Raw genomic sequence first — 27,177 nt, forward strand, 5'->3', positions numbered from 1 at the left:
CGTTGTTCCACACTCTCCCATATCAACCATTCTTCCTGCTTGGCCTGGGAAATGGCCTTTACACACCTGATCCTTTCCTCCTGCTTTTGCACCTCATTGACTACCAGCTTCCTCCGTTGAGCTAGGGTTGCCTTGTGCCATGCAGGAGGAGCTGAACTGAGACCAAAACCTCATTTTCCATGCTGAACGCCCCATAATATCTCAGATTTGAAGGGCAGCCTTAGCATCTTCCACAGCTTTCTTTGCCGTCCATTTTCTTCCAGTTTTAAACACTGGTGCTGCCTTCCTTACGCATTTGTCACATGAATCTACTAATGTCATTTCCAGTCGGACCTTGGCGCACTTAAACTCCTCGGTTAGAGCAGAGACTGGTAGCTGCAGTATTCATTTACCATAAAGTCCCACTCTGCTGAGGCAGCTTGGAACTCCCAACCATTTCCAGACATATGGACTGATTAAAGCTTCCAGCTTCTCAACTGTTGTCAAGGAAACCTTGTACACAATCAATGGCCAAAAAGCAGTCTTGGCAGTAGACCAAACTGAAAGAACCAGAGTTTCAGTTTGCCTGGTAAAGTGCTGCTGTCTATGCTCTTCAACCCTTCCACTGCTTGTTGTCTAACTTCTCCCACATGAACTGTGTCCTTTAGATCCCCGTTGTACCATCTCCCAAGACTTTTCACTGGCTTCTCGGACACTGTTGGTATTGCCTCACCATTAATATAGAACCTTTTACCTACTACTTTGCCTTTAATTATAGAGATGCTCCTTGATTTAGTGGGCTTGAATTGCATTCATGGCCATTCAATGTTATTGGTTAATTTGCCCAATAACCAATTAGTGCAGGCTACTGTTGTAGTCATTGTTGTCATGTCATCCATGTATGCTCGAATTGGTGGTAGTCGCATTCAAGAAGCCAAGCGCTCTCCTCCCACTACCCATTTTGATGCCCTAATAATTACTTTCATTGCCATGGTAAAAGCCAGTGGAGATATTGTACCTTCTGTCATTATTCCAACTTCTAGGTATTGCCAAGTAGTGCTGAATTTTGAAGTTGAAAAACTAAATTGCAAATCTCCAAAGTAGGCTTTCACTAAATTTGTTATTGTCACCGGTACGCTGAAAAAATCAAATGCTGCCCAAAGAAGTTCATGTGGCACTGAACCATATGCATTATCCAAATCCAGGAATGTCACATGGAGCTCCTTCCAATCCTTTTTTGCTGATTGAATTTGTTGCCAGATTATGCTGATGTGTTCCAAGCATCCTGGGAAATGTGGAATGCCTGCTTTTTGTACTGAAGTGTCAATGAAGCAGTTCTTTAATAGGTAGGTTGACAATCTCTGCGTAATAATGCTGAAGAAAATCTTACCTTCTACGGTTAATAGGAAAATAGGATGAAACTTATCGATGCTTGTAGGATCCTTTTCTTTTGATATAAAGACTCCACCTGCTCGGCACCATGCTCTTGGTACAACCTGTTTTTCCCATGCCACTTTCACTCCAGAAGCACTCTTGTACACTCTGTATGGAACTCCATTAGGCCCTGGAGATGATGATGCCCTTGCTTTTTTCACAGCTTGCTCTACTTCTTTCCACTTAGGTGCATAGTCCTCCATTTGGTATTCGGGTGGATTGATAGGTGGGATGTCTGAAGGAATTGGCATAGACTCCTGCCTTTTGGAATCTGTATGTGCTTTCTTCAAATATCTCTCCAGCTCAAACTTAGATGATTTTAGTGTGCCATGTTTCTCACTGGTGAATATCTTCTTTACAAATTTGAATGGATCTTTATAAAAGTTAGTTCTCGCACGCTTTTTCTTTTTGTAGTGTTTCCATAGGCGCTCAGCTCTGCGCAATGTTGCAAGCTTATCTTTTATGACCCTTTGTAACAGATGGAGTCCCTCTTTCTGACTTTGTTCTGCTTTTCTCCATTGTTTCCTCAACTGCCTCATTTCTCTAACTAAACGTTCAATCTCCTGCTGCCGTCTAGACTTTCCAGGAATAGTTCCTTCCTTTTTTCAATTCCAAACCTCTTGCTTCCATATGCGTAGATGATGTCCCAAAATCTATCCAGCTTCTTTTCAACTGTTCCACTTAACCTTTCCAAAGTAAAATAGAGATCCGTGTTTACTGTGTCCCACACAGCTTTCTCCCAAGCTCTTGACCATTTAACTCCAGGCTTGTGCCCGTTGAGGTTCTTTTCTCTCTTACTCTGGTTTGTCTGACTGGATTTGCAAGGATCATTAGGTTCATCACTAGTTGTATGCACGCAAGTCCTCCTCACATCTATGACAGGGGTGCTGACTTCGTAAGAAGTACTGATCAATGCGAGGCCCTTGTCCCTTCTTCCTCAAGCATTTCATTCTCCCTTGATGAATCTTCAAACTCCTGACCGTTGTCGCCTTGCTCCAGCTGCAGACACAAACCTGAAGTTCCATGTCTTTGCTAACTGCAGATCTTGAACTAGTCTTTTGTGAAGTACTCTCCATTCTAATAAAATAGTGGAAACACATGTTTTATGTTATCATAACACTTAACTTCCTGTGCTGTCAGTCACATGGTCGGAATACATCTAGACCAATTGAGTGAAAGCACAGTGCAGGTAGAAAGAGACAGCAGCACATTCTATTTGTATTTGAAATGTCTTTATTGCTTTAAGTATAACTCGGGATAGCGACCCTCAGAAGATGCAAATTATTTTTTTGTTTGTTTTTAATAATATTGCCCAATTATTTTGCCCCCAATTTAGAATGTCCAATTATGTTCCCTCACCACAGCAATTTCCCACACAATTGAAGAGACTAAGCAAATTTTCTCTTTTCCGCCCAGGAACTGGAGAGTCAACGTTAGAGAGTTCCCACCCTCCAGAGGACAAAAGTCAACCCTGCAGTTGTCCGCTTCAGCTCACTAGGCGCCTGGCCAGCAGGCTTTGCTGCACCGATGAGGAGAAATAGTCTGCAGGTTTTGTCTGCCTAACCCAAGGGAGCTCTCTCTGGGATAGCCAGGCAAGACCAGCAACTTAGCTATTCTGAACATGCTGCTGATATCAGTCGTGCATACATGCCAACAGTCCCTCTGCAGCTCCCTCTGGTGTAAAATATACACCCTGCACCCTGAGCCCACTCCCTATATCCAGACACAGGCATGATGTACCACCGGTCATAAACTGATAGGGTTTTGGATTGACAGTGGTGATGATACTACGTAACATATGCAACAAACATACAAGCTACAGGAGAAGCTGTTTTGTATATGCATGCATAGTACCTCAGTAGGATTTTAACAATACATGGCATATTCGTAGTACTGTATATATTTGTTTTACATACAGTCATCCTATGGATAAGTTTCTCTGAGAATGCGTTTTTATTGTTATTTTTTTTAAATTTATGTACCTTTGTGCAGTGATGTATTATAATGACCATTATTATCAGTACTTTAGTATTTTGAACAGTGCTCTTATTCATTATTATTATTATTATTATTATTATTATTATTATTATTATTATTATTATTATTATTATACTACCAGGGATTCGATGCAATGAATTGCATAGTACATTGTCAAACCAATATTTAAAAGTGATCAATAAATTGGGTGAGACATTTAATTTATAAAAAAAAAAAGTTAATAAACAGTTACGTTCTGTTCATAACACACACACACACACACACACACACACACACACACACACACACACACACACCGTTTATTTTGACATTGACCAACATGTGGATTCACATGATTGGTAGATGTCCAGTTATTTAGCTTTTCTGTTTGAAAAGTTGCTACACACTATTAAAAAATTAAAAAGTAAGAAACGGAAGAGGAAGGAGGACAACAATTTTACCTTAGTTTGACAACATATCTCATTGTGTAAAGGAGGTATTTAGGTGGGGGTTTTTTTACATTTGATGTAAGAAAGTTTCAGATTTTTGGTAATGGTACAGATGCTAATTCTAAGTGATTGAGTTTTGCCACTGCAACATGGTGAAAACAGCAAAACTCGTGGAGCTGTATAGAGTCTCTCGGTAATTTCCAACATCGTATAAACGACCCCACACAATAATCTTGGTGATCATCGTACCACTTCAATGAGCTGTTGAAGTCGATGAAATATCAACTCGAGAAAAGAGAGATAAAGTGTCCGGCAGATACTACTATTTTACTTTTACACAATAAATCAAGACAAACAAGTAAATAATTAAACAATATTTTAAATATTGCCTTTTGGAATCAAAATATATAATTTAAAAATAAATACTTCTGCGATATAACTTATTGGTACGGTAAGGTAAACCACTGGTGAAATAATAAGGTCACCTGATCTGACAAGTGGTTAATTGGGGTCACAGTAAAAGCCGAATCGAAACAATCCATCAACAACACAGGACCGCAAAATCACTGCCAGGGTCAATACCTAGTTGCTTTGAGTAATGGTAGCCTTCCAACCTGCAGACGCACTCATATAATAAGACTAACATGAAGGCTACCCACCGTTGCAACGTGTTCAATATTTTAACTTTCATGGTTTTACTGAAATCTGCAGCTTTAACCCGAGAAGAGAATCCTGGGGAAAGGCCCTCGTCTCTGCTTAATCTCGTTTTAACAGAACGGATGAATCAACCTCAAAAAACTATGATCAAGAGGCAGGCGAATGATCCAAATCTGCAGTACATGATGGGTCTGTATTCCAGAGCAGCGGATCTGGATGGGAGGCCCAGGGAGAACAGAACCGTGGGAGCAAACACGGTGAGATTGGTCAAATCATCCACAACAGATACGCGGTACAGAGCAGGTACAGGTACGTGTCACACTTTGATTAACAATATACAGAACAGTGCCACCCGCCCTATTTAAAAGTATATAAGTATGTATGTTGATCACAACCTGGTAAAAATGACACTTCGGTGAATGCGTAAGCAAAGATTAATTATATTCCGTGTCAAACACAATCTGGTCACTAAACCATGCAAACTTGCACGTTTACAGCCTGATATTTCTTTAAAAAAATAAAAATAAAAAAAATCCCGCAACTTTTATGATAGCATGTAGTTTGTTTAGCGTAGGCCTTCTGAAAAAAAACAAGCACACAATTGTGTTCTGGTAGATATGGTATATGTTTGTTTACCCATTCAGATTTGCCGAAACGTTTGTGTACATAGACACTTTACATCTATTTTCTTTTTTAAATGGCATGGTTATCTGATATACCGCTAGCATGGTTTGTTCAGTTTTTAATTGTTTTATCTATTCATTTTTAAAATCAATTTTGGTGACTAAAGTAATATTGTTGGAGCCTGACATAGTTTCTGTATTGGGAGAATTTGTTGCACTGTAAAAATTTTTAAATGTAAATGTTGCATCTTGCTCAATGCACTATGTTTTAAATACCGTACGAGCGGTAACGTGACGTTGATTAAAAAGTGATTGATTTCTTGAAGTTAAAACTAATTTGGTGGAATTGGCTACTCGAGCCTGACGAGTTTAGGGCCCAGTAGATTCCTCTCGTTAGTACATTGTATGTTCTTACGATTGAGATTTGATGTAGAAATATTTTAATTATAAATTGATTTAAATATTGATATGCATTTTTACTTTTGCCTTTAATACATTTTTGTCTCTGGTTGCTTTGAAGTGTTTATGGAGGTTTTTTTTTTCTCATTGACATCATGTGAGCTTTATGAAAACCTGAGGTTCTTTACATTGTGAATGTGCACCATTATTTATTTATTTTTTAGATCCCTGGTGTATGCATACTGTTGAATACAAGCTGAAAATCCTTCCAACAGAGAAACTGGTGAAGGCAGCCATTGTCCATTCCCGACCGCAGTCTCCTCTCCACGGCAAGGTTACCTGCCAGCTCAAGTTACTGTCTGAAGATCCTCCCGTTGAGGACGAGCCTACTACAGCACAGAAAGACAGATGGGTCTTCTCGTTCAAGCCAGAAGACAAGTGGGTGGAGACAGACATCACCTCCCACATAGCTGCGCCTGGTGACTGTCTCAGGGGAAGACTGTCTCTGTGTATACAGTACTTTTGTACCGACGCGAGGAGAACGAGACGCACATCCAGGGTTGAGAAGAAGCTCCGAACAGCTTGCCTCCAGGTTCCGGCCTTGCTGCTTTACCTTAACGACAGTCAAAAGACTAATGGGCCAAGTCTCGCCAGCAACCAGAATGAGGTGCTTCACCAGGAGAAAGATCACCAGCTCTCCAGGAGAACCAGACAGCTGAGCAACATCGGCTCGGACATCCCCAATTACATGCACAAGAACAACATAAGGAGGAATGAATGCAAGCTCCATATGTTCAGGGTGAGCTTTCACCAGTTAGGGTGGGAACACTGGATCATAGCCCCCCACAACTACAACCCGAAGTACTGCAAGGGCGACTGCCCTCGGATCCTCCAGTATGGTTACAACTCTCCCAACCACGCCATCGTCCAGAACTTTATTAATGAACTGGTGGACAGTGGAGTCCCCCGGCCCTCCTGCGTCCCCTACAAGTACAAGCCCATCAGTGTGCTGATGATGGAGCAAAATGGCAGCATCGTCTACAAAGAGTATGAAGACATGATTGCAGAGTCCTGCACTTGCAGATAACGGGACACTAGGAATGAAAGCTAAAACTATGATTCTTCAAAACGGCATCCCCCTTCCCTTTCCTTCTCCGCTCACAACTAAATCTGTCTTTTTAAACAATGTGATCAGCACTTGAATCCTTTGCATTGTTTCCCCAAGTTTGTTGTGTTTAGACCTGCACTCAATCAAAATTACAGCACCATTGAAGCAGTGCTTCAGTGGCTCAATGTTTTTGCTGTAATCCAGGCTTAAACAATGCTTGCATTTATGAAGGAGACCGTTCTTAATCATTTTTAATTAGTCCAAAACTGTTGAGGGGGAATCTGAGAGGGATGCTGTTTTTTTTTTTTCTTCAAGTAGCATTTCTTGCACATTCTGTCTATCAAGGGACTGCCAGTGACAGTTTGAAAGGTGGAGAAGTTTTCTGGGAAAGTACATGCCTTGTGTAAGGTTATTTTTGCACAGCTTTTACTGGCTTGTTGTTCTACTTTGCACAAATTGTGTGTCTTCAAAAGTCTTTAAGAATAGACTAAATTTAAATAAAGGGATTTTTTTTTCTTAAGGCTTTAGAAATAGCAGTTCTGTGAGTCTTGGTCTGTATGACTGACAATTGATGTAGAAAGATTGTATTTATAAGTGTATTTAAATATTGATTTGTATTTACACTTGTCGTCATAAATCAGCTTTTTCAAAAGTTTTTTTGGTTACTTTGATTTCTTCAGTGTTGGCAGGGTGACCCAGTGAAACACGTAGGTATTCCCAGTTTAAATTTGGGGAGAAGGTTATGTGAATCTCGCCTGTGATATCATTTATTTTTTATGTTGGCCAGTTAATATTTTTAAAGCTCTGAGTATGTATAGCTCTTAAACCAAAACCTTTGCACTGAATTTAAGTATTCTATATATTAGTCTCATCAGCTCCTATTACCTGGTGGTCACATCCTTTAACCTGTTACTGTAAATTAAAATTTCAAGTAGTCTGCTCCAAATTCAAGAGGATAGTCAGCTTTATAATTGAGACAAAAATCATTACTGACCCCCCCCCCCCCCCACCAATTTTTCTTAATTTTTTTTTTTTGTATTTTTATTTATTTATTGATTTTTATTTGTTTCCTAAAAGATGTCCCTCTTTTTGTGTCCTAAGTGTTTACTTCAGGGTGCAATTTTTAATTTTTTTTTATGGAAGTTTAGAAAAGAAACTTGGATGCAGGCAGGACCATGTAAATTAATGTTCTGAGTTTAACTGATCAGCAGGGGGTGACAAAGGGATACGTAATAAGAAAAATACTTCTGGGTGTAAAGATAATCTGTAACAAAACGCAGCAAATAGCTGAGATGAAATATGTTGGGAAATGCTCGTGTTACTTGTGAATCTCAAAACCAGTCAATTTAGAAACAATGCTCATTAGCAGTATAATGGTTCAGTGCATATTTTAGTTTTTTTTACATGTTTTGTTAGCAATGTAAATCTGTAAAACATTTCAGGTTTTGCATTTATGCTCCCTTTTTAAGCCTTCATAACACGTTTTATATGTCTCCCATTATCTTATTTTTCACAGAAAACAGCATGCCGGCATAGATTTGTTTATTTCTATATTTTTAGAGTTGCAGTCTGTGGAATCTGCTGTCCTTCAGAAGCAACAGTTCAAAGAACAGCACTTCAGTGGTCTGCCCTTCACGCTGCAGACAAGAACATTGCTGGCAGGGATGCCGTGTTATGACCTTTGCATGATTGCCGTGCTGGCTGGAATGAGATTGGAATGATCTGCAAAGCTAAAGATCTGGATCCGTTGCTTTAGCGTGATGCAATGTGCTGAGACATGAATTTCACAATAAACACATCTTCTGTCACTCTTTGCATAAAAATGACAAGCTTCTCGAGCTGGTAATGCTGATGAAACAAAAGGTTATGAGACAGTGATCTAACAGATTGGCAAGCTATACCCTTGAGCTAAAGAAATAAATACAGATGGCCATGTGCCTTTTATTGCAAGGAACAGTAGTTCCTTGTACGAATTAGAAAAACGTGTTGGAAATTGCAGAGTCTCTACATAGCTCCAAGAGTTTTGCTGTTTTCACCATGTTGCAGCGGCAAAACTAAATCACTTAGTTACATCTGTACCATTACCAAAAGTCTGAAGCTTTCTTACATCAAATGTAAAAAAAAAAAATAAATAAATAAATATCTCCTTTACACAATGACATATGTCGTCAAACTAAGGTAAAATTGTTATTCTCCTTCCTCTTCCGTTTCTTATTTTTTAATTAAGAGTGTGTAGCAACTTTTCAAACAGAAAAGCTAAATAATTGGACATTACAAATCGATTCTAGAAATTTTCTATTTCCTGTTTGAAAATATCCAGTTTCCTGTTTGTTTGGTAGATACCATAGAATGGAAGTGGCACACAAGAGTGGCATGTAGCTTTGTTGTCTAAATCTCTGCTGTCTGATAAGTTCTAGTTCCTTGTTTAATTAAAAATTAATAAAGGAATAATTTGTTAGGTAGAAAATAAAATTATAGGTAAAATTATAGGTATAAATAAAATTATTTAAATAAATGCATAGAGGAATAAATATATTTAGAAATACATATTTTTAAATAAATGTAGAAATTAATGCATGTTTATATTATAAATGTATAAGTGAATTAATAAATAGCAAGCTAAAAAAAAGATCAATGAATTGATTTCGCTGATGCTATTTATCCAGAGCAATTGACATTTGTATACCTATACAAAAAGTTATACAACAAGACACTAGTACTTTTTCACTTGCAGCTCGCTGTTTCATTTCTCTCCACTCTGTGATTCCTGCTCCGCTCACGTGGTATTAAAAAGATATGTAATAATAAGTAAATAAACTAGCTGTTTTTTCTCCCATCGTGTTGCTGGTTGCAGATGAAAAGATGTAATGTACATTCAGAAAGAATACCATTTAATTGTCCTTATTATAATCGAATACCTTGACCTAAGTAAAAAAAAAAAAAAAAAAAAAAAGCCCCAGCTATGACCAGCAAAGAAAAAAGTCGACATAAAAGTGCTCTGTGAATTAGAAGTTATCTAATTCAATTTGAAGACACTTTCTCATTGTTATTGATTACCGAAAAATGCGTACGTTTCAAACTTTGCATATGCTTTGTATCAAATTAGCTTTATACAGGGTTAATTTGTATCCGCTTATCTATAGGGAGCTCAAAGCAACCCACGAACACATAAGAGAGTAGACAGGGCTGATGGACCTCCCTGTACTAGTGTATGAACAATCCTTAATGTAAGAGAGAACAATAACCGCAGACAGATGGACACACACGCACACACGGACGATGTTTCTCACATTTTTATATGGCACAAATGCAGCTCCCCAATCAGGAATATATATATATATATATATAGATAGATAGATAGATAGATAGATAGATAGATAGAGAAGTGGTTTTAGTGACCATCTTTGTCTGTGTGAGATTTTCCAGACTGCTAACACAGACGATGGCTGCTTTGGAAAAATCAACATCTTGCTTCTGGGGGATTTGCTGCAGCTTCCACCTGTGCGTCTGAATCCACCTTATGTGCCAGTTACTCAAGAGGAATTACACAAACTGACTCAAGAGGAATTACACAAACTGACTGGCTCCTTGGGATCAGTGGAATTTCCTTGCATATGATGAACTCACACTTAATATGCACCAGAAACAGGTCAAAACTTTTGGTAACCTCCTTAACCGTGCCCGACTTGTGCCTTGGGAAACCAAACCAAACAGGACAGATACAAAGTGACACAAAATTACTGTGGACAACAGGAATTACCAATTATCTTCCATTATCATACAGCAAGGACATGGTGTTATTTCATGACACTATGTGTCTGTTCTTGCTGTGGGTGCTACTGGAAAATGGGTGCATGCAAATGATGCACTCACTGAAGTCAAACCATGGCTAAGAAATGTGTGAATATGGCCTTTTATGAAGGGATCTAATGCTTTACAAATGGCTTACATTGGCCTAAGCTCATTACACCACTACATCAAGGAGAATGTTTTTTTCCAGCATTAAAATGTGTTACCATACTACCCTTTAGCACAGACATGCATATGTACCTTTTTAACCATTCATAATATTGTAGTTCTGTACCTACGTAAATATCAATATATTAATATCTACCAAAATATACATATTGTTTTCACCACTGATGGATGTACATTTGCAAGAATAAAATGTTTACATTTTCAATACTGTCAAAAAGTCCCTTATAACATTATTTTACTTTAAAATCTTTTCTCATTTCTGTTATATTACTCTTGTCTTGTTTGTCTGTCTATTTACCATAAACATTCTCTAACATGTTTCCCTCACTTTTATTCATTATTTGATGAAGTAAAAAAAATAAGTGATATCTATAACAAAAACATTTGGGCTGTTCGGTTTTTCTAACTTGTTTTTTTACATTGACAATGTTTTTGTTATAGGTACATTATACAACAATTGGACACTGATCTCCCATTACTTTCTATGGAAGACAGCCGTTCTGTTATTGCCCAATAATGGAACTGCAAATAAAGGGCTGAGAAAATAAATCAACCTTTCAAAAATGGTTGTCCTGAAGATCTGGTGCTTTTCCTGTTTTGAAATAGTCGTGAGACACTAATACCAGAAATGCCAAGTCTCTTTCCACATCATTCAAGCAGTTGTTTGGAGTGAGACCCATTTAAGGTAATTTCAGTAGCCTCACTCCTAAAATAAATGAAACGACAATGTATTTTAAGGGGATATCACAACTCTTGCTCCTAGATTTTTTTCAAATGTCACTCATTTGGATGATCTTGTTAAATCAATATTTTATTTAAAAATTAAGCTCCAAACTTGACAGCCATACCTGTCCATTGTAAGCACATAAATAAAGAATATTGTATGATTATTTGTTTCTGTTTTTAGCCTGGACACTCCTGACCTTGTGACTCCCCCTGCACACCACATGGTCGTGCCTTTAATCCCTGGCCCAGTTCATCTAACACTATTGGCAATGAGGGTCAAAGTTGAACAGTTTGTTCAGAACTTGGGACTGTCGACATTATTTGACCTTAGCTGTTGCATTCTTGTTTGTTCAACTGTTTGCCAGTAGAATTTTCCCTGATTCATGAGCAGTTGAGATTTGATGGTGAAGTACAGTGTCCTGTGCAAGCAGCTTCTACCCACAGCCAAATAATGATCCTCCCTGTACAAAAGTTCCATATCCTATGGCGTAATAAAGAGTGATAGAAAGACTATGCATTTATAAGAGTTGAGGTACCTGCACATATGTAACCCCCATGCATGTACGTACTTACTCTGTGCCACACTTATATTTAGAGTTATAGCTTCAGAACTGCTTATCCAATTACAATACAACTTATATATGACAATCTTTACCACAATTCATTGAGAGTATCACAATCTGGGGATCAATGGAGGAACTTGTATGTACTTAATGGGGAACCATATGTACGTAGTGAATTGGCATCAGCCGTTTGAGTTGAATAGAAAGGCAAGCCATAGGTGCAAAGCACTGACCATAAGTTTTAAATACTCACTTACCCTAGAACTAAAGGGCAAGCTTTGTCTTCGAGGGGCAAGTATGTTTCTTATGCTGACATCAGTCTTATTAGCTTATGCGCCGCCAGGAAGAGATTTATTACACAGTATTTAAAGTTCTTATGCATGGTGGAGGTAGGTCACGAAGATCTACTGTTTATGATCATTTCATACTTACAAGTCATGGCAGGGGATGTGTGTTTCTAAGATACATATTAGAATAAAGGGACTCACTGAACAATATAAAGTAGAATGATAATTAATCAAGTGCTTAAAATGTTTGGACAGCAGCAAGCAGAGACAAACATATGGCTCCAGCCTCATACTTCATGAAGTGTACTGTGCCTGCTGATCCATAAAATCTCTGCTACTTGCATTATGTACATTACATCCAAAATAATTTTAGCAAAATATGTAAACATACCAGTTAAATTCCTCTGAAATATATAAACATTTATACAAGAATTGATGAATGACTGTTAACTTGATGCACTCACTGAAACTTCAAAACAATGTTGGCAGTCAGATAGCACATCATTCAGAATAAAGACAGCAGTCTCTATTTTATCGAAGATCTGGCTTGTGCCAGACAGAGCAATTGCCTCAGAGTTGGGGTAATGTAACAGTTAATCAGTACAAGTTTCCAGTATTTAACAAATGTGTGACGTCAGCCTGGGTACATATATCAGAGTGAGAGATGAAGTGAGGTTGGAAACACAGCAGGATTGCTAGCAAGAACTCCATCCACTTCCTTCACAATGCTGTCACACATCTTTAACTCAAGGGCTATAGCAGTGTGCATTGGGGTGCTAATGCTCAGCTATCAGGTAATATACAAGATTATATCATAATGCAAGACATTTCCTTTCATGATTAGGACACTCTGAGATTTGCAGCTGTCAACATTAATTTACAGAAATGTAAACTTGGGAAACTGTGATAGTTAACTTTAAATCAAGGTAAAAGTACTGTAAAGCTTTTTTTTAATGCATATACACACCTATAAAAATGTACCACAGTAAATGTGTACAGTAATGTTGCAGTCTGGTTTTTTCCATGGCTATACTATGCACTTAACACAGTTTACCATGCTTTGCTTTACCATACCTCCTTGGAATTTACCATGCTTTCACTATATTAGACTTTGCTATGCTTTTACTGTTGCAAACTTTTATCAGGGCAAATATGGTAAATTGCAGTATTGGAAAGCATGGTGAAAACTGTTTGAAAAGTATAGTAAACAATATAAGTATGGGGAAAACATTTTATAAATGACCATGCTCTACTTGTAGTGTTCTTTGAGCTAATCTTGTGCTGCAGATCCAGCCTGCTGCTCGTGAATGAACAGTGCATTGGGAAGCTTTCTTTTCAGCAAACTGCAGCCCCAGAACTGAAGAGAGCGGAATTGGGATATTCATCCTTAGACTTTGCTCAGTTCAGTTTTCCGACTGTTTGACTGATGTGGAAATAAGCACAGAGGAAGGTCGTCTGCAAGAACAGAACCTAAACAAATAACTTAATCGTTGATTGGCTAACTGAACCTTAACCCTTTCTCTCCTGTGTTTCATTCACATGGTAGCATTGAGGATTCCGATATTTAGAGACTGAATGTTACTTACATTCTGTTTTTTTTTTTTTTTTTTTTTTAAACTTGTTTTGGAATTTTATTAGCTTAATTACCCAAAGTAATTTCTATTTTGTAAATTTGGTCAAAGTTGTAATTTGGCAGGGTAAAACTGCACCAACACATTTAAAAACAAAAGTATAAGAAACTCAGATACACTTTAATGCCTTTTTGTCTCACAAGGTTACATTGCAGTAAAGTGGGGTGAAGTTGAAATCAAGACTATTTCTTGAAAACTAAAGATAGCAGGGTGTATTCGGTTAATCTAAACAATGGGGAATCAAAATACCGCCAGCATTGAAATATTAAAAATAGGACCGAACTTGGCATTTTACTAGAAGAGACTCACATACATACACACTCTAACAGGAGTTCCCTTGTTTTACTGTTTTTAGATCTTAGATCAAATGAATAGGATGTGAATTCCTATTGCAAATCATGTACAAGTATGAACATCTGTATTATGAATTCCATATTTATAAAGGTATATTTTAAATACTAAGAAAAACAATGGACTATTATAAGAATAACATGCATTGAATGAGCACAGTATGAAGTATAATTGACTGCATTTCCTTTTTGCCAGGTCTGTTCAAGTCCCATCCAGATCGTTGATTCCTCTAGTGTGGTTGACAGTCCAGCCTCCCTCAGCTTGCAGGCTCTAAAAAGGTTCGCTCGGATGACCCCCCTCTGGAGAAACATTGGCACCAAACCCCACGGAGCGTACTGCCAGCACCACCACGAGTGCTCAACCAAGATCTGCAGGCAAGTCCAGCATGGCCAAGTGCTTGTGCTGCTGGGTGTGATATACTCCATTCTCATTCGTTTCGTACAGTGAGCAAATCAGAGTTTAACTAGACAGGCTGTGGGTCAACAGGGGTAGCCAGGACTACACTGGTTTCACTTGATGAGTCTGCACGGTGTTTAAATGGTTCCATTCCTCAGTGATTACCATTATAGACATTTTCCCTAGTGAAAGCATAGCAAAATGTACTAAAGCACAGCAAAAGCATGGTAAAGCATAGGTAAGCATTGTTAAGCACAGAGAGGTATGGAAAAACTTTGCAGTACATGGGAAACTATGGTAAATGCAGAGGATAGCCATGGGGAAAGTATGGGAAAACTGTACATATAAGTACTATATCTGATTCCTTCAGGGATGTTAAGGGTGCTGTGGAGTCTGCTCTCCAGACTGACTGAAGCTAATACAAAGACACATACTGTGAGAGGAGAAAGCAATTGTAACAACAAATAACTAGAAAGAAACGACTTAGATGCACGAAAGAGCAACTGTATTCATTTTCATGATGATAATACAGAAAAATCTACTTCTCTGAAATTTAACTTCAAAATATGGCCAGCATGTACTTTACACATCAGTGACTAGTATCAGTCTTACATGCTGATGCATCTTTCAGCTGGTCACCTGCTGGTCAGATTGTCTGTTTAGTCAAGTACAATATCAGGGCTCCCACTAGCTTAACAAATTAATCAGTCTTGTGAGAGATGGCCCCTTTACATAAAAGTGCATGTCACAATGTATATTTCATATAAATGAGCTCTTCATACTATGGGCAGAACAACTCCTAGTACAGTAGTCGCCTAGCTGACACTGAAAAAATGTGCTCTGTTTGTGAACATACTGTTTTGTAACACTATGCTGTTTGTGCAATGCACTTTTAACACTGCTTGTTTTTTTTTTTTTAAACTACCTATTCATGTTCTCAGATGTTATTTAGATGTTAATAGATTTGCAAACACAAATACTCTTCAATGACATGCTGTCGACCACCCGTTTCTGAGGTCGACTGTTACTTTTGTATTTCACTAGTTCACTATTTGGTGCTACCCCTACTCCATACCATATATAGGTCAGAAGGGTCTGTCTGAAATCTGCATTGGTTTAACATGAAGCCTTTTCATTGAGTTTGTTTCTCCTTCCTGACAGGGAGGGCCATTGTTCGCTGAACCAGCACTTCAAATCCTAAGAGGAGTGAGAGAGGAGTTTTATTTGGAAGAAGGAACAAGTATGAGCAAGTGATGGACTGCAATTCTTAACTACTCCAGTTACTGAAATATTGAAATAATACCAGTACTGTATATTTATATATTTGCTATGTTATATAATCAATGTGAATTGGAAAACAGGACTGTTTCAAATTTTATGAGGAAAGGTTATTATGAAAGCTCATGTGTAGAGTACTTTGTTATAGTATCAAGTTACTAAAAAACAAAAGGGTTGCTGTTTAATGCTTTAAAGAAATGCTGTATTCTACCAAAACGCCTGGAAGCAAAAAGTATGCTAGGCATTGACTTGGGTAGTCCAGATTGTGCAAGTTAATAAGCATTAATTATACGATTTTCAGCTTCCTTATGTAATATAATAAACTTCCAGTAGATCAAGACAAGCGCCCCAGTATTTAATAAACTGACATGAGCAGATTTGTATACAATAGACAATGAAAGACAACAAATTCCCCCCTTTTTTAACAGAAAAGACTTGAATGTACAAGAAGATAAGTTAGCCGGAGTCAAGGTTTTTATACCAGCAAGAGATTTAAGACATCCACTTAAGACATTGGTGGCTTGCACTATTGGCTTTAAAGAGTGCGATGTAAACTGTTTTAATAAAGTAATATAAAAAAAGCTACTTGTTTTTGGTGTAATGTCTATCACAACTGTTCTGCATTTGCTATATGATGGAAAGTGATAATCAAAGCTATTGAGCACTTTTGTTAAAATTAACTATCCCTAATTAATGATTACTGCAGTAATAGTGAAAGCATAGCAAAGATAACCTGCAGCTAATTGTTAAGGTTAGCATGGTAAAGCATGGAAAAGCAATTAAACTGCAAATTCTGTGCAAATTTAACAGGACGGACCTTTTATAAAGGAAAGCCCTCCATGTATTTTTGCATAGCTCCCAGTTCATAATTTCAGCCAGTCAGTACATTACAAAGTAGGTCACTGTAATCCATATGAACAATGTGGCTGGAAGTGTCGGGCTCAATGTTCCAATGCAGCCGCTGTGAGAAGAGAGCGACCTTTACCCAAGTCTGCCAGCCTGTCAGACACCATGTCATTAGTATAATACATCATCCACTGTTTGTATACACACTGTACGCCATGGCCTCAAATATAGAGAGAAGATGTGTACTGTAATTCTGTTGTAATCCAGCTGGAGTGATCATCCTTTTTCTCACAATATTCATTAGAAAATAATTCAGACATTCAGCTTTATTAGGCCTGTCTGACTCTACTGTCAACTCAGCAATCTCTTGTGTAATGCAGATTAGCAGAGGTGAGAACCTGCTTCCCTGCTACTGGTGTAAAAACTGCTTATATAAACGCAGATTATCCACTGTGCACACTAACCAGATAAACAGTGTGTTCTTGTGACAGGATGGTCGCAGTGCACAGGTGTGTGGTGATGTCACAGACCAGGAAGAAGCGAGACAGCACTCAGGAGACGTGGAGTGTGGTAAAGCTGAGCGCTTGCTTGCAGTCAGCATTTAATAAATGAACAAACAGAAAATAAAAGGTTGAACAAAATACAGGACATGGCACTGGTAGCCAAAATAAACAGACAAACAAAATGTACAATCACTAAACTAAAATGACACTAACACACAGGAACGAATATTAAACTTACTCATGTTTTAATTCTCCTTCCTCACACCCGTTCCTTCACCCTGAACACACAACCCCAAGTGAGTGAAAACATGCTGCTTTTATGCAGCTGTACCGAGACTCAAATGCTAATCAATCATTGATTGGAGTCTCGGTCCAACTGCACGTGAATTAATCTAGTGCAATTTCCCGTGCTCACACATTATTACGTTTTACCTGCACATGAGGTAGCACACATGGCCTCAATCGCCACCTCCCTCCTTAAAATCCCAAAAGTCCCAGTCGAAGTCTTGGGCCGTGAAGGGAGGATTCACTGGGCCCATGGCTGAAAATGCTGTCAGCTAGTGGCACGGCTGACAGCATGGTGGTCCACTCCTGCAGCGGAAAACCTGCTGAGGAAAGTGGTCTCCTGACCTTTCACCCCTTCTTCACAACTGACAGCTCCCTCCTGTGGGACTCCAGTCACAAGAACTCCTGCAGGGACATTGCTGCGGGGGGGAGGGGGGTGGTCTCCTGACCTCTCCCCCCTTCTTCATAACCGGCAGCTCCCTCTGGTGGGGCCCCGGCTACACTGACCCCTGCTGCCAAGCTGAGCTGACGGCAACTCCAGGCGAAGCAGTTCCGGCGACCCCAGATGAAGCAGAGCAGGCGACCCCAGGCAAAGGCAGCAGTGGACCCTCGGGAGGCGAACTCAGGAGGGGAGCCTCTGGCCATAGAGGCAGAAGTGGGAGATCCACCCTGCAACCGGTGGCTCTACAGGCAATGCGGAGACAGAGGCAGCCCCAGGCGATGCGGAGCAGCAGGCAACCCCAGGCGATGCGGAGCAGCAGGCAACCCCAGGCGAAGCGAGGCAGACATCCTTGGGCGGTGTTGTGCAGGCATCCCAAAGCGATGACGTGAGGGCATCCTTGGGCGGTATTGTGCAGGCATCCCCGAGCGATGACCTGAAGGCATCCTTGGGTGGTGACGGAGTCAGGACCAGTCATGGTGCTGTGGTTGGCCACTGTGGCAGTGGCTGTGGCAGTGCTAACCCTCTTCATGGCCGCTGTGGCCAGGCTGTTTTCCGCTGTGCTCCCCTCAGCAGACTATGCAGTGGCTCTCGAGGAATGCCAGCATCATGTCCTGGTCCTCCTTCTGGTGAAGGGAGTGGAAGCTCCTGCTCCTCTCCCCCTGCCCCTGGTGGTGATGGAGGCAGAGGCAGCTCCAGCTCCTCTCCTGGTGGGGGAAGTGATACCAGCAGGCATTCACCCTCTGCTGGTGGAAATGGACCCAGCAGGCATTCTCCCTCTGCTGGTAGCCAGGGACCCAGCAGGCATTCACCCTCTGCTGGTGGATGGGGACCCAGCAGGCATTCACCCACAGTGGCCAACCACAGCACCACAACTGGTAGACGGGAACCCAGCAGGCATTCGCCCTCTGCTGGTGGAGGTGGTGGAGGCAGAGGCAGCTCCTGCTGCTCTCCTCCTGGCAGTGAAGGTGGCGGAGGCAGAGGCAGCTCTGCTCCTGCCGGTGGAGGTGGTGGGAGTGCCGTGCAGTCTCCTGGCGACGGAGGTGGGAGTGCCGTGCAGTCTCCTGGCGACGGAGGTGGGAGTGCCGTGCAGTCTCCTGGCGACGGAGGTGGGAGTGCCGTGCAGTCTCCTGGCGACGGAGGTGGGAGTGCCGTGCAGTCTCCTGGCGACGGAGGTGGGAGTGCCGTGCAGTCTCCTGGCGACGGAGGTGGGAGTGCCGTGCAGTCTCCTGGCGACGGAGGTGGGAGTGCCGTGCAGTCTCCTCCTTTTGCAGGGGACTGGTGCGGCTCTTCTTCACTTGCAGGGGACTGGTGCAGCTCTCCCTCACTTGCAGGGGACTGGTAGGGATCTCCCTCTGGTGGGGCTTCTCCCACTGACGCTGGACACTTGGGAGCCGACGGCAAGAGGGGAGCCTGGAGAGGCAATGGCAGGTACTCCTCACACGGCGGTAGAGGTGAAACCAGCAGGCATTCTCCCTCTGCTGGTGGAGGTGGGAACAGCAGGTATTCTTTCTCTGCTCATGGAGACTTAGGCTGTGGACGTCCTGCCTTCCCCTGGATGCTCAGGCTCCTCCCATTCAGGTGTAGGACGACTGGGATCCTCATCATCTGGCTCCTGCTCTGGGCAGTCCTCGTCCTCATGCCCATAGGCAATGCACATGATGCACCACCTTGGCTACTTCTGCTTCCTCCTCACCTTTCCCCCTCTCTGCCTCCTTCTCCTCACTTTCCTCTCCTGGGCCGGTTCCTCCACACCCTCTTGGTAGGGAGAGCGCGCCACCTTGTGCCCGAACTCCCCACAGGCAAAGCACGCACTTTCCCTGGTCTGACTTGGAGGCTGTGGTTTATCCCAAGCAGGACACCATATGTGACAGGATGGTTACAGTGTGCAGGTGCGTGGTGATGTCACAGACCAGGAAGAAGCGAGACAACACTTAAGGGGATGGAACTTTGTGGCTGAGAAATCTTTTAATTATCCTTACACATGTTCTTTGATCCCCAGGGTTCTGCGCAGACAACAAGTTTATGATTAATAAAACAAACTTTATTAATTCTCCACAGGGTTAGGTAAACACACAAAAGGAAGCTCCCACTAAAACAAACACAAATACAAAGTCAAGAAATACTACTTTGAGCTACCCTCACGTGGGTAAAAAAAGTCGATTAATAATCATTGCAAATCCAACAAAGGAGACAAGGTGCAATAATAATGCAGTTCGTAGTTAGTAGTCCAGAATCCTAGAAAGGAATGGAAAAGATTGAAGAGTCCAAAGAGGGGGGTGCTACACTCCCTCACCATGCCTGCCTGAGATCGTCATCCTCCAGGAGGCGCTACACCCACCAGAACCATCCTCCAATCCACCACCAACTCTAGAGAGGGGAGATCCCAGGAAACCTAGGAAAGGTCAAAAGTAGCTATCAAGGAAGACGAAATACAGGTAAGCAGGTTCACAATTCCCCTAAATCCAGCAAAGCTGGTTACTTCCCTTTAGCTGGACTTGTGCCCTTGCGTGTCTCCACCTTTTTGTCTCCCCAGCCCGGATGGAACCCGTGTCGCCGCTGCTCTCTCCTGAACTCTGTAACTGTATCGACCAGTCCACAAATCTCAGAGAGCAGCACGAAGAGGGAACATACAACACAACAAGAAGCCACACACAAAAAGATAATACCGGGGCTACCACAATATAGCCTTTGGTGCGGCCTCCAAATAGTTTCCACTATTTTCTGTTAAAAACAACCCTTTTACATAAAACCATCAGTCTTTTCCTTCTTTGTATAATAATAGTTATGTGCCAGGTAGAGTCCAATAAGGTGCAGTATTCAGACTAGAAAAGAAAATAGAAACAAAGAAATAATTGTGGCAAAAGATAAACAACACACAGTCCCAATCCAACCACAAAGAAAATAAAGTCCCAAAACAAATGGCTGTATTACCTGTGCTCCAATAAAGTCCCAATATCCAAAAGAATGATCCAAAAGTTTACAATGTTCCCGTTCATATTCCACACCGCCAGTCTTAGATCCTTCTTCTTCCAAATATCATTTACTCAGAGAACCATCCTTCCATGCCTCCAAGGCTCTCCCCAGTGCTTCCTCCTTCCTGGTTCTTTAGCCACCCCCTTTATACACCCCCTTGATCTTGCTCAACCAATCACCAGTCATGCAGTATGCTTAAGGAAAAACCTACTCAACAGTGCTGATGAAAGCACACTGAGGTAACACAAGTAGTGCAGTCAGAAATAAAAGCAAACATTTCAGTGCAGCAGATTCAACAAAACAGTCCACAGTGCATAAACAATATAAAATAAAATAAAACAACACTAACTCTGCGGTTTGTCACCTGTGACAATTGCACAATCACTCCACCTGCAGATTCAAGTGGGCATCAGTATGGAAGCACGGAGAGTGCAATTAGTTCACGTGCAGATGTACCGAGATGCCTACTGAATGACTGATTAGCAATCAAGTCTTGGTACAGCTGCATAAAAGTGCTTCATGTGTGTTTGAGAATGGAGAACAGGTGAAGAGAGAGGAGGGTTAAAAACGAATAACACTTGCTAACCTTGCTGGCTTTTAAACCATCACGAGACGTGCTCTTTGTCCACTGTTTGTTTAGTGTTAGTCAATTCTGTTTGTCTATTTATTTTGGCTCAAAGTGCCGTGTGCTGTTTTGTTCAACTGTTTTATTTTCGCCGTATTGTTAAAACGCACAAGCATATCACGGGGCTGAACTCAGCCTAAAGAAAAACACATTATAAAGGGATAAAGATACTGTTTACAATTGAAGTGACTATTATGCAAGCCTTCTCTTCAGTTCTATCTTTACTGTGTAATCCAACATCCTTGTTTAGAATTACAGTAATGTTCCATCAGGTTTACATTTATATGAATATACAAGTGAATTCAAGTTATTTTATGAAATTTCAACACAACTATTTTAAGAGTAATGTGATATACGTGCACATATTATGATAAAGGTGAATTGTATTTTTTATGTATTGAATGCTCTTTGCAGATACTTCAAAACTGCACTTTGGTCAACTTGCAAGAAGTTGCTATTTATAGGAACAGAAAGGATTGGTGCTCAACAGCAAGCCAATGCATGAAGCTTTTGGGAGTTTGAGTTATTTTAAAGAAAATGTTTTTTTTGTTTTTTTTATAATTATTTTTTGAAAAATATATGTTTAAAAAAAGATGCTCAGGAAGAATGATTGACCAACCAGCATTTAAAAGAGTAGTGGGGTTCTAAAAAATAAAACAATACACCCCCCACGTGTTGCTACGACTGTTTAAATAATGCAGCTGTTTTCTTTTCATTGTTAACATCCTGCAACCTTTTACATTTATAACTTTAAAGTCTGTTTCAAAGCTCTTTTCAAAATGTCCGCTCTTGTGCACTGATAGTGTAAGGATTATTGCCCACATTGTCAAAAAGGTAGCATAGCAATAACGATGCATGATGCGGTACGGAACAGAAAAGCCAGACAACCTGTAGTTATGTTTTTTTGTTTTTTTTTAATTGCTCTTCCTGCAGTGATTTAGAGTACAGATCTCAAACCAAAGTGCACTGGAGCGGCCATTTTGAAAAGAGCTTTGAAACAGATTTTAAAGTTATGTGTAAAGTATATTTTTCAGAAACTACTCTTTAAATAGTTTTCTCTGCAAGAACTCAGACTCCTAAAAGCAACTTACATGTGTTGACTGCGTTCTTTTAATGGGAAGTGCATTATGGGAGTGCAAAAGTGATGATAATACATACTTAAGATACGTAAGATTTACTGAAATAATTGTGTTAGCACCATGTACTTTGAACAGTTTTACTAGGAGTACATCCTGTAAATCACCCCTCTTTCTCTTATATCTTAAGGACTATATTGGGTGGGAGTGGTTTGTGGTCAGAGTTAAGGTCCTATTAAGGAGGTTGATAGGCCTGGCAACTGATAGCTATTGTGCCAGGGAACAATGTTCCTCCTGCTACATGTGGTCACATCCTGCTTTGGTTTACTTCAATATAGACAAACAATCAGGGTGTTTTGAAAACGCAACAGTTAATTAAACTAGCTCTTCTTTGGAATCACTCCAAGAAGTCACAGTTGATCACCAGACCCTGTCTAAAGTTGTTTTGATGGGCAGCCAAGTGACTGTGTATTTATTTAACATTATCATGCGTTCAGTTGGGTGGGTTCATTGATGTAACACTGGTTCTACAAAAGTATTGACTTGTAGTCTCATAGACGCCAAGTTTCATCACCTGGAATGCTAGTCCAGACTATTTGCTGTGGAGGGGTGGAGATGGGTGTTCAGGGTATCTCCCTTCCTCGGGAACATTTTAGACAACTATTAATCTGATCTAAATTATTCAAATTACATTTTGATTCAGTAAAAGAAAAAGAAAACTACATCAATGAATGGAGTGTACATACAATAGTTTGTTGATAATGACAAACCCGTTTTTTACATCCCCCAGTGATCTTACATAAAAGTTTCATTTTGCAAGTTGTGCAATGACTGTCGTGGGTCAGCAGGTTATAATGTCAATTAACTTGGGTGGTCTATTACAGCTGGTTCTTGTTATAAAAATAGTTTATCATGAAATGTATTGTCACACCAGTCTCTTCTGAAAAAAAAATAGCTTTTCAGAACACATCCACTGTATCGGTTGACCTTGAGACTGCAAAATTTTATCATACACTGCTATTATTGCATTTGTTAATGACAACGAGATGAGTGCTGCTCCTGATATAATGATGACCTGGATTTTGTTTCTTCTTTTTAAAACTTTATTTAGAGTACCCTGGATGTTGTCCCTAATTGAGAATGTCCAGTTATGTTCACTGCAATTCCAATAGCAGTTCCGGAGAACTGAAGGTCCAAGCGAAGACTGCCAGCTTGGCACAGCCAAGAAGCCACATACGCTCCCTTGACTGTATAACACCATGAGGCCATGCTTTTACCAGATGAGCCACTCTGGAAGCCTCATGACCCTTACCTTCTGAGGTCTAGCTACAAAAAAAAGTGTGCCGAGATTCATCCAGATTTTCTAGGTCTGCCAGCGGCATCAAAGCCAGCCCAGTGCAAAGCAATCATTAAACCCAATTAAGCCAACTGCATATGCCCTAATATCTGCATAACAAGGATGTGAGTTGCAAAACATTTAGTTCAAATTTGATTCCTCTATAAAGAGCCCTCAGGGGGCAGGTGAAGAGAAATATTGAATTTTTTTTTTTTTATTCATACAAATTCAGGTACATTTTTCCAGTGTCTTTTCTTAAGGAAATGTGAACTACAACTACCACAATGCATTGCATAAACTGCATTGTCTCAAACAGACCTGCTTGACCTGGAGCCATATGGCCACCCTACTCAGTGTTTAAAAGTTCATGGCAAAGGTGATCTTTGACTACAGTGGAGAGCCAGCCCAAAATAACTCTCATGGTCATTCCTGGGTCTGCCACTGGGGGTCCCTGTGGAGTGAAGCGGTGGTCTGTAGTAGAGGAAAGGGGCTACTTTAGCAGGCAAGAATGAAGTAATGAAAAGGATACAGAACAGTGCAGCTGCATTTCTGCTGATAGGAATGAACAGTAATGGCCTTGAGGTGGAAAGTGACTTTACATGGATTTGTTTGTTTTGTTTCCTAATATCTATGATCATGTGTGAGCCAACTGGCTGGAATTCAGCATATTCTGAGAACTCAATGACTGCTGTACGTTTCGTTTCTTTGCAAGAGAATGGCTGTCTCTCTCCCCCCTTTGAATTGCCCTTTAGAAAGCTGGTCAGCCAGCCTTAGTGGATATCACCCTTCAGACCACAAAGCTTTATACTAGACCACATTGTTTCTAAGAATTATATAATATTTTTTCATTAAATCAGTAGCAAACTACCCACTGCCATTGGGTAGGACTCTAAGACACAAATAGGCGAAGCAGTTCCAGCGACCCCAGGTGATGCCAGGAAGGCATCCTTGGGCAAAGCGTTGCAGGGATTTTTGGACAAAGCTTGGCAGGCATCGTTGGGCGAAGCGAGACAGGCATCCTTGGGCGAAGCGAGACAGGCATCCTTGGGCGAAGCGAGACAGGCATCCTTGGATGAAGTGAGACAGGCATCCTTGGGCGAAGCGAGGCAGGCATCCTTGGGCGAAGCGAGGCAGGCATCCTTGGGCGAAGTGAGACAGGGAGTCAGGACAAGCTGGGGGGCGGGTGTTGGCCCTCTTCTTGGCCACTGCGGCCAGACGGTTCTTCTACTTGCTTCCCTCAGCAGCCTATGCAAAGTCTGTTGAGGACTGCCATCATCTAGTCCTGGTCCTTCTGGCGAAGGGAGAGGCAGCTCCTGCTCCTCTCCCCTGATGGTGATGGAGGCAGAGGCAGCTCCAGCTCCTCTTCTCGTGATGGTAGGGGAAGTCATACCAGCAGGCATTCATCCTCTGCTGGTGGGAGAAGTGATACCAGCAGACATTCACCCCCTGCTGGTGGACGGGAACCCAGCAGGCATTCACCCTCTGCTGGTGGACAGGGACCCAGCAGGCATTCACCCTCTGCTGGTGGACAGGGACCCAGCAGGCATTCACCCTCTGCTGGTGGAGGAGGCAGAGGCAGCTCCTGCTGCTCTGGTCCTGGTGGTGGAGGTGGCAGAGGCAGAGGCAGCTCCTGCTGCTCTGCTCCTGCCGGTGGAGGTGGCGGAGGTGTGTAGTCTCCTGCCGGTGAAGGTGGCAGAGGCAGAGGCAGCTCCTGCTTCTCTGCTCTTGCCGATGGAGGTGGAGGGGGCATGTAGTCTCCTGGCAGCGGAGGTGGGAGCGACGTGTAGTCTACCGTTATTACAGTGGACTGGTGCGGCTCTCCCTCACTTGCAGGGGACTGGTGATGCTCTCCCTCACTTGGAGGGGAAGGTGATGGAGGCAGAGTAAGCACCTGCTCCTCCTCTCCAGGTGGTGATGGTAGGGGAAGTGATCCCAGCAGGCACTCACCCTCTGCTGGTGGAGCTGGGAACAGCTCCCTCTTGGGCTTTGGATCCCTGCGGTCCCCCCGTCTGGGCACTGGAGACCTTGCTACCTGGGCTGCTGTTCTATTTATAGATGCCTCCAGGTAGCAGAGGACCAACTCCACACCTTCCTCCAGGGAGTTTGGGGTGTGTTCCCTCTCGTACACCTCCAATCGCTCCCTGTCCATCAGCCAGAGGACCCGGATGGCTATGGACATGGACTGTGCCTTCAGACCAGCATTGTCCTGGATCCAGTCCCTCAGTCTGACGACATCTTCTGACATTTTTATTATTTTTTTTTAAACAACAAATTGCGGTTCCTGCTCTGGTCGGCGTCTAGGTGCGCCGGTAATCCCACTAGTGACACCATGTGTCACAAAGACGGCCGGAGTGGGGGACGTCCAATCAGAAACAGGAAAATAAACAAAGAGAAAGGTGGAGTTTGGTGGAGCTGAGCGAATGATCTCGCTCAGCATTTAATGAATGAACAGACAGAAAATAACGGTTGTAACAATACAAAAACAGGACACGGCACATTCGGCAAAATAAATAGACAAGCAAAACGGACCAAACAAAACACGGTGAGCAGATATTTTATTACTACTATGACTGCTATTATTATTATTCATATTACCTCCGTCTCCAATCCCGTTCTCCACTCACCGAACACACAACCCCGAGTATGTGAAAACATGTTGCTTTTATGCAGCTCTCGATTGCTAATCAATCATTCAGTTGGAGTCGCGGTACAACTGCACATGATTTAATAAAGTGCAATTCTCCATGTTCACATATTATCACTTTTTACTTGCACGTGAAGTGCTGTGCAATCCTCGTGCCTAAATACAAATATACATCTTAAACACTCGTGTTACACAGACCTGCTTATATCCTGTGTACAAATGACTATACACCAACATTAACACACAACATATAACACAAAATATACACAGGGCGGGCACTTTGCCACAAGGTTGTATGGTTACAAAAAGGATACTGGTAACAAACTGGAAAAATCTAGAATTTGCAAATATGGATGAAGCTTTTTTTAGAATTCCTTGTTCTGGAAGTTTAAATATCCTTGAGGTATCTGCAACAGAAAACAGCTGAGAGACCCTTACCTCAAAAACCTCAAAACTAAACTGGCAACCTTGAATTCACTGGGAACTCTTGATCAAAAATAGATGGTTAAAAGCTCAAGAAACTACAACGAAATATGTGATGAACTTTGTGTTACCCACATTTTTTTGTTTGTTTTTTATCTCCATTTTTTTATTTGCAACTTCTGTATAAA

The 27,177-nt window shown here is 41.3% G+C and overlaps 2 protein-coding genes across 2 annotated transcripts; both read left to right on the forward strand.

Moving 5' to 3' along the window:
• Positions 1 to 4,466: 4,466 nt before the first annotated feature.
• Positions 4,467 to 7,094, forward strand: LOC121317860 (bone morphogenetic protein 15-like). The gene is made up of 2 exons (XM_041253957.1): positions 4,467 to 4,805; positions 5,743 to 7,094. The coding sequence occupies exons 1-2, from the start codon at positions 4,484 to 4,486 to the stop codon at positions 6,603 to 6,605; spliced, it is 1,185 nt and encodes a 394-aa protein (XP_041109891.1). The 5' UTR covers positions 4,467 to 4,483; the 3' UTR covers positions 6,606 to 7,094.
• Positions 7,095 to 12,831: 5,737 nt separating this feature from the next.
• On the forward strand, positions 12,832 to 16,391 carry LOC121318696 (liver-expressed antimicrobial peptide 2-like). Its single transcript, XM_041255646.1, has 3 exons — positions 12,832 to 12,974; positions 14,358 to 14,536; positions 15,720 to 16,391. The coding sequence occupies exons 1-3, from the start codon at positions 12,906 to 12,908 to the stop codon at positions 15,757 to 15,759; spliced, it is 288 nt and encodes a 95-aa protein (XP_041111580.1). The 5' UTR covers positions 12,832 to 12,905; the 3' UTR covers positions 15,760 to 16,391.
• The last annotated feature ends 10,786 nt before the right edge of the window (positions 16,392 to 27,177 follow it).

The sequence above is a fragment of the Polyodon spathula genome, chromosome 7, assembly GCF_017654505.1.
Source record: "Polyodon spathula isolate WHYD16114869_AA chromosome 7, ASM1765450v1, whole genome shotgun sequence".
In the NCBI taxonomy this organism is placed as follows: Eukaryota; Metazoa; Chordata; class Actinopteri; order Acipenseriformes; family Polyodontidae; genus Polyodon; species Polyodon spathula.